Raw genomic sequence first — 7,688 nt, 5'->3', positions numbered from 1 at the left:
TTGCGCCTTGTTCATTGATGAAGCTTGAATCTTGGACTCCTTTCGCAACTCCTACGGAGCCTCCTCCTCTTCTTTTTTAGCCTTCTACGTCTGAAATCTACCCTAATATTCCAGGTTAAATATGGATAGTCCTTCGGAGTCCTCCGTAGCTTAATTAGTGGAATGAATGAGGACTGAGGCTCGACTGAAAGGAGAGGAGTATATAGGTCTTCTTTTTATGATAAGAAAGCAAATAGCATTTCCTATTGATTTGTCCCCTGGACTGGACCTATTCTGATTCTGAATTATCCGTCGCTACGCTGTTTCCCAAGGACTAGCAAAATCGAAATAGCGAAATTCTTGGGTCATCTCAATGGGTTCAGAAACCACACGTTTCTCTGGATCATCATAGCGTACTTCCACATATCCACTCAGAGGAAGGTCTTTTCGTAATGGATGACCCTCGAAACCATAATCTGTTGATATACGGCGTAGATCCGGATGATTGATGGAAGAAACACCAAACATATCCCAAACTTCTCGCTCCCACCGGCCGGCTGATGGAAATAGACTGACTACCGGAGATATTCGTGTTACTTCGTCTGCACTGGTTTGTACACGAATGCGTGAGTTATACCGAGTACTCAGTAAATTATAGACCACTGAAAATCTGAGTTTTCGAGAGGGATAATCAACTCCGCAAATATCGATCGAAACTTGAACCCTTGTATAGGTATGCAATTTGAGAAAGCACAACAATTGAAATAGGTAGTCCGTATTGGTATCCGATCTATTCCCATGTTCCGATCTTTCTCTTTTTTTGACCCATTTCTTGGGGAGAGTCTCCCAACTATATTTGAAAATGGATTGGTTATCCATAAGGCTCAAAGAATTTGAGTCTAGTTCCGCTTCTTTCAAGAAAAATGAAGAAAGACTTGTCGGAAATCGCCGGTTGGGTTGGTCCAACCAAGAAAGGCATGGGAGAAAGAAAGATGCATGATTGAAGCGTCGAAATCCACTTTTCTTTTTTTCATAGGTCAGGCAAAGTTTCTTTTTTCACCACAATATTCGTTCTTTTGGGGTGAATGCTCTGAATGCTGAATCGATCATTCGATATCCTTTGCCTTATGAGAGGACAGAATGGTAAGAAAAGTAATGAAACCCGCGATGGCTACTGAATAACCTCCTTTGACTTTCTCAATAATCAAGCCTTTGACTTTTTGATTCCTTTGCCAAATCTTGTTCAGTTCCATCCAAGCTCGGTTTTGTCTGAATCTTCGTGGAAGAAGAAAAAGGGGTTCACCAGCCACTACATCTGTGGATCCCACCAAATAATCATTCAACCTGGCGGCAGCTCGCTCTTTGATCAGTGATTCGCCGGCCACTAGATCGATGAAGAATCTCTCCAAAATTGGCTCTTTGATCAGTGATTCACCGGCCACTAGATCCAGGGATCCCACCGCTACGTGGGTCTCAACCCTGGCGGCTCGGTTGATTGGCACTCCTGTAGGCTCATCTTGCATACAAATGATGGGGGGTCCCACCAGGTCCTGCATCCACCAAGAACATTTCTTCCCTGAAGCGTAAAACTGAAGATTGTAAGGCGTTTACACTCCCTAAGAAAAAACTCGAATTAGATCTTGGAAATAATAGACGAAAATAGATGCTAATCATCAGCTTTTTTTCCTTTCCCTCCTCCCTCCTCCCTCTTCCCTCCTCCTCTTCTCTTCCTATTGATCAGAAGGATCCAGCAGCCTCACCCCAGTTCGAGTTTTTCCTCTGAAAGTTGAAGATAGGGTCTCGAAGTAGATAAGTTCGGGATCCAAAATCAATATAAGGGTTGGGACTAAATAAATGCAAAAATCAGCCTTTTCCATTTCCCAAAAAAAGAAAACTCCGCGGTCCCGAACATCACAAGAAATCCAGCAAGAAAAGCTACTTAAGAAAGAGCTGAAACTGGGGAGGGCAAGATCCGCAACCTCTGCCGAAACATCGACGACTGATTCCGGCCCAAGAGCCTACTCAATTCACCCACGTAGCGGTAAAGGAGGGTCAGCTTCTTCCTCCCCTTCTATTGTCAAGAATCAAAGGTTTCCGCGCATTTCATCGGTTGAAGACCGCGTAGTGGGCTTTTCTACCTCTGCAAAAGAACCCATTTTAGTTGAGGACATCTAGCCTAGGTCAAAACCTGAGTGAGATGTGAAACCTCGTAACTCCGCAGCTGCTTCTAACGGGACTGACCCCAGTTCACGCTAAGATTCAGCCAGGGATCCGGTTGGGCGCGGAGTGCAAGGTCTAGATCCCTTTCCGAGGTTCTTTATACTAAACTCATGTGTGAAGCTAATGTCCATATATAAGGGAAGAGACTTTCAAAGTGAACCGAAACCTGTCCTCACTTGACTCTTCCACCCAGAAGGATAGGCTTGAGTATTTATTTGAGGTTTAGTAATAAGGAATCTCGTCCCCCATTTTTTCTTGTCTTTCCTTTAAGCCCTTAAAGTAGGTTCCCAGTCGCTTCGCTTGGCGCCTTTAAGTAGGTGATGTTCTCCGGTCCGTGGTAGTTTAATTGCTCCCGAAACTCAGTAGAAGCTTTACGAGCTGAACGGTGTCAAGAAGGAGCTGACTCATTCTCTTGTGACTCATTCAATCCCTTTCACGGCTGGCTTTTCTTCCGAGCCGGATTAGTCTTATGAAATGGCCCTCAAATTGAGCCTTTGTTCGCAAATTCTTTGCGCCTTTATTTATGTAGAATCAGACTTTACGGAATCAGACCTCTTGGTCTCGTATATTTGACTGACGAAGTGGAAATCTTCGATCCCCACTATTCATAGTTAGCGCTTAGCTCCGATCCCGTAATAAAGCCATCTACCCTATAGTCGGCAGCTGAAACTCTGTCTCGCTCAATTCATCTTCACCTTTGTCTTTCTTCTGGAAGTCTTTCTCTTTCTGACGCTTCAGGGGACCCCACTAAAGAAGGTCGAGCTTCGGCCCGAACCTTGTCTGCCGAACTCTCATCCCGATTGAGGTGAAAATAGAAGCAAAGCCCCCCTATCTTTATGGCGGAAAGAAAGCCGTCAGTCAGAATACGGCTGTATCGGAGAGAGGTGCGGAGCAATTAAACTACCACGGACCGGTGTGAATAGCACAGTTTAGGGAGAAATGCTAGAGGAAAATAATGGATTTCTAGTCCTTCGGACGGATCGGGAACATCCGAGATTACCACTATCTCAGAATTATGGAATACGGAATAACAAATAACCCTACTAACCCACTACGCGGTCAATCCGATCCTATTCTACCCTGCCCCTATTCAGGTCTAGCGCTTCGACCCTAACCATCCGCGGATCCCACTCCTGGCTGACTCTTTCTTCTTAGAATACGAACTGATCCTAATCTCCAGTAGTCTTCCTTTGCCCAACTCGTGAACTCAGTATCCTTCCCCGGTCCCCATTGGGAAAGCTGCTTGCGAGCCTAAGAATGAAATACCTTCTCCAAGGCATCCTTATTTTGGCCTAATGGCATAAGGGAACTGAGAATGCTGTCTGAACTTATGAAATTAGCGCGTAGTGGGCTAAATCCGAGTAAACAAAGCCTCTCGACCCCGTAGTTAGGATCAAAGAGGTCTGGAGGACCTATATACGGAGGAGGAGGTGCTCAGTCCTTGTTTTGATCCATATGAACTTCTTTTCTATCTTTGTTCTAGCTTGTTCTTAGTCTAAGAGGTCAGATCCTTATATCCTTTCTTTCAAACTAGACTCCTTCTACGCCGTCCTCCGGACTCGTTCCAGAAGAAAATGACGGTTCTGGCAGTCTGATTCTGTGTCCATTTTGAACATCTCTGACCCCCATAAAGACATAATATCTCAAATCTGATCATGGAAGATCTTTCCGCTATTATGAAAGAGAAAGCCTATCTTGCAGAAGTTCACCCATTAAGGATGCGGGGGCGGAGAATGTGAAAAGCGAGACCTTTTTCGATAAGATAAGAGAACTGCTTTTTTCGGATAAGCTGTTGCCGCTCTTCTCTTAGAGCTCTTTAGTCCCATCCCTACAGATGAATATGGATATAAACAAGTCCAGAGGACGTCCTGGAGGAGTATATAGAGCGAGTGACTCAAAGAAAGAAGGGCCCAGCGGACTGCCCTCTTTGACTTTCAAAATTCATCCCTTAACCCCTCAGGTCTAGGGCACTACGAGTGGGTTGGATAGAATCTAGGTTTTTGCCAGCGCTTCGGCTTTTTTGCCTGTCCATTTCCTGGGCTGGGTTCTTAGCTTAGGAAGTGAGCCCGAAAAGGAAGGGCATCCAGACAAAAGAAAGAAAAGATCTGGAAAGAAAGAAGAGATCTTGATAGTTGCGAACCACTCTCCCAATCAATGAAATCAAAGAGAAAAAGAGGGAGCTCAATGTGAACTATAAGTCAAGTCATGGATTGCCTCACGTGAGGATGATGCCCTGAATGAAATGAAAAGGGAGGCTAACCCCTGAACTTGGGGGAAGGCAGGCCTAGAACCTGCACCTGCACAAGACGACTCCACCATTTATAGCATTTCTAGTTTCAGTCAAGCGCTTCCTTGAAGAAGATAGTTTCTAGCTGTCCAAGCGGACTGAAGAAGACCCGCCGGATCAACCCCACGTAGCTGTTTTGGCTGGAAGACGTTCGTCGCCGGACAGCCTCTATTCGCCCTCTCCCTGGTGTGGGTCTACCCTGGTCTTGACTAGCCATTCCATTTTACTAACTAGTTTGAATGCCCCCTATTGGTATGAGAAAACCACCTAGCCTTTATCCTCAAGTTGGAGGCATAATCTGAGAATATGATCTTCCTGATTTTGAGGCTTTCTTCTCTGGCCCTAGCCGAAGAAGGAAGGGGGTATGAAAATAAAGGGGAGCACCTTTCCAGGGATCCTATATTGGTCTATTTTCTCTCCAACTCATGAAAGGAAGGGATAATTGTGCTTATTCCTCAGACCCAAGCTTACGATTGTACTTCCACCTCCCGCACTAACAGCAGAAAGATCTCCAAAGGTCGAGTGGCTTGTAGGTGGAGCTCTAGCCGAGTCAACTTCTAACCCTATAGTAGTGAATAGTGAGTTATCTTCCCCTTGGTTACGGCGGGATTTGGAACATAGAACTGGGTCGGGTCGATCGGCTGAAGCAAGATCTCTTGTGGGAGATAGATCAGTTGAAGAAGTGGCTACCTCGGCAGAAGAGGTTAGATGGCTTATTACGGGTTACGGGGAATCAAAAACTCTACGAATACGGGAAGCATTCCATCTCTAGAATTCTCTCTTTTTCGGGCAAAGATAGAAGCAGGTATTTGAACAAGTCTCGCTCGGAAGCAAGGCGGAGTAGGAGTTGAGAAGCGAAGCGACTGACAAGGCTCGATGAAATTGAGTCGACTGAGTTCTAGAACTATCAAGGAAGAAAGTGAAAGTGGAATTCTCATCAGGATTAATCAAGAAAGCACGTAGCCCTCCGAAGGCGCGAAGCGGAGCGACTCAAATCAAAGACGTGGGGACTTGTCTTCCATTAGCTAAAGAGCCTTAACCTACTTTTTTCTTTTGAATAAGGAAGAAGGGAAGCTAAAGGAATCTCAAAAGTCAGACGAAGTTCAAACTCCGCGGAAGAGAAAAATTCCATTCTCCCAACATGAGAGGAAACCTACTTTTTGGAATCAGACTCGAGAGGAAAAGGTCAGAACAGCCGAAACCGACACAGGTGGGCGCGCCTAGCCCTGTGCCTCCAACAAAGGCGGATGAGGCTTCCGACCAGAAGTTCGTTTGAAACCCACGTGGTGATGGGAACGAAGGTAGACCACACAATATTCTGATATGGGACAACCTCCTCCTTTTAGGATTTGGGACCCAGAGCATGCATGAACCTATGTGGTTGCCACGAGGCACACCCTCACTTCGCTAAGTCAGATTTTTTTTCTCAATCTCTTATGAAAAGAAGATTACTTGATGCTCTGTGTATGAGGAGGTGGAAAACCTCCGAACTAATATTCCAGGTCGTCTTGACCCTGATTTTCAGGTTTATATGTCCTTATCAACTCCTCTCCTTTCAGTCGAGCCTCTATCTTTCAAGTCTAGTGGAATGAATGAGTCCTTCGGACCGCTCCAGCACTCCTCTTAAGTCGCTTCTCAATATTCTTTGAGCTCTTTATTCAATGATCTTTGAGCCTCCCCTATCTTTTTATGGCCATCCCTACTCTCCTTTCAGTCGAGCCCTTGTTCATTTCTTTCTTTCTTTGTGTGACGGCTTATAAGAAGAAGACAAGTCCCCACGTCTTTGATTTGAGTCGCTCCGCTTCGCGCCTTCTCCGGCGTAGTGGGCTGAGAATTGATCTTCCGATCCTATCCAGTCAAGCTGCTTTACTCAAGAGGGAATAAGAACAGCCTCAGTCAGTGACCTTGCTTCCTCGCTCAATTACAGTGAGTCAAGAAAGACCGGAAAGAACCTATGAATCCAATCCTCCGGTACCATTGCAAGAGGAGTCTGGAGATGATAATGGCTAGAAAAGACCTTTCTCTAGCAGCCTCTTCCGAGACCGGTCAAGCTTTTTCTTACCCGCACCTGGAACCACTCTCCAACTAAGCAGCGCATAAGCTTTCATGAGTCAGAGAAAAGAGTGCACATTGACCCCGGGTTTCTCACAGGTACGATCTACCACCTTCATGCATGCGCCTTTTGTCGAGTCAACTCCTTACTCCGCCTCTTTCTTGAGCCGCTTTTCTGGTGATGTGATCTTAGACCCGTCCTCCGGACTTGTGAATTCCACTGATTGTTGCGGGACTGATTTATGGAACTTGAACTTGGGCAAGAACTACTCTTGCTGCCCTGCATCCTTTCTTTCAACCTTATTAGCCTTACCGGTGAATTTCCCCCCGTCCGATGAAAAGCATGCCTTAGCGTGAATCCGATCGAACTAAACAAATAGTAGCAGCATTACTGACCCTACCGGTCCGTGGTAGTTTCATTCCGGTCTCGCGCGCTAGGGCTATGAACGACGAGTGATCGATTGAAACTTGGATGGGAATGAGAGCCGACCCCGCTCCTCATAAATGAAAGATAAGAAGATAATGAGGAGCCAGCCTAGCGCCCTGCCATTTTGAATCCAGGGTTGAACCTTGCATTCCGGTATTTGTGTACGGGGTGTATTAGAGTCATTACGCTTGGGTCTCGTTTTCCTAAGCAATATTGAAAATAACCCGACTCAAGCCTATCCGGGGTGGGCTTCCTTCCTCTCGTGAGCGTCTTTGACCCGAATGAGAAAAATCTGTCTTTTCCGGCTTTCTAAAAGAGAAAGAACTTGACATCAGTTAAGATGGGACATGCCCAGTTCAAAGCAAGGCCATTTGGGAAAGTCAAAGATTAAGCTACTCCAGTTGAGTTGAGAAGGAGTTGACGTCCGTCCCTCTGCCTTTGGGCGAGTGAATTTTTGCCCTCTGCCTTTGGATTTGAGTGAGTTTGGGAATCTTGTCTGTCGACTTTTCTTTTGACCGAGCCCTCCTTCGTCGATTTGCGCTCCAAATCAAATAGTAGGCATTTGAATTCGCCCCTCTCCAGCTATGGAATAACCGCAGCTTGATCTTTCTTCCTTGCCGTAGGTGCAGACGAAGAAGCTATTTCTTCCCTTCCCACACATCCCGCAACTGAGAATATTGCTTGAGCTTTCTTCTCGTTCATGAACTGAAAGGCCTAATAACC

At 45.8% G+C, this 7,688-nt stretch overlaps 1 protein-coding gene across 1 annotated transcript; it reads right to left on the bottom strand.

Moving 5' to 3' along the window:
• Positions 1-256: 256 nt before the first annotated feature.
• On the bottom strand, positions 257-6,808 carry LOC127147324 (NADH dehydrogenase [ubiquinone] iron-sulfur protein 3-like). Its single transcript, XM_051080825.1, has one exon. It carries the CDS (start codon positions 856-858, stop codon positions 295-297), a length of 564 nt encoding a protein of 187 aa, XP_050936782.1. The 5' UTR covers positions 859-6,808; the 3' UTR covers positions 257-294.
• Positions 6,809-7,688: the final 880 nt, after the last annotated feature.

This window comes from Cucumis melo, unplaced genomic scaffold (genome assembly GCF_025177605.1).
Source record: "Cucumis melo cultivar AY unplaced genomic scaffold, USDA_Cmelo_AY_1.0 utg001470l, whole genome shotgun sequence".
NCBI classification, from domain to species: Eukaryota; Viridiplantae; Streptophyta; class Magnoliopsida; order Cucurbitales; family Cucurbitaceae; genus Cucumis; species Cucumis melo.
Note: the sequence above shows the minus strand (reverse complement) of the source record. Positions and strands in the feature narration are given on the sequence as shown.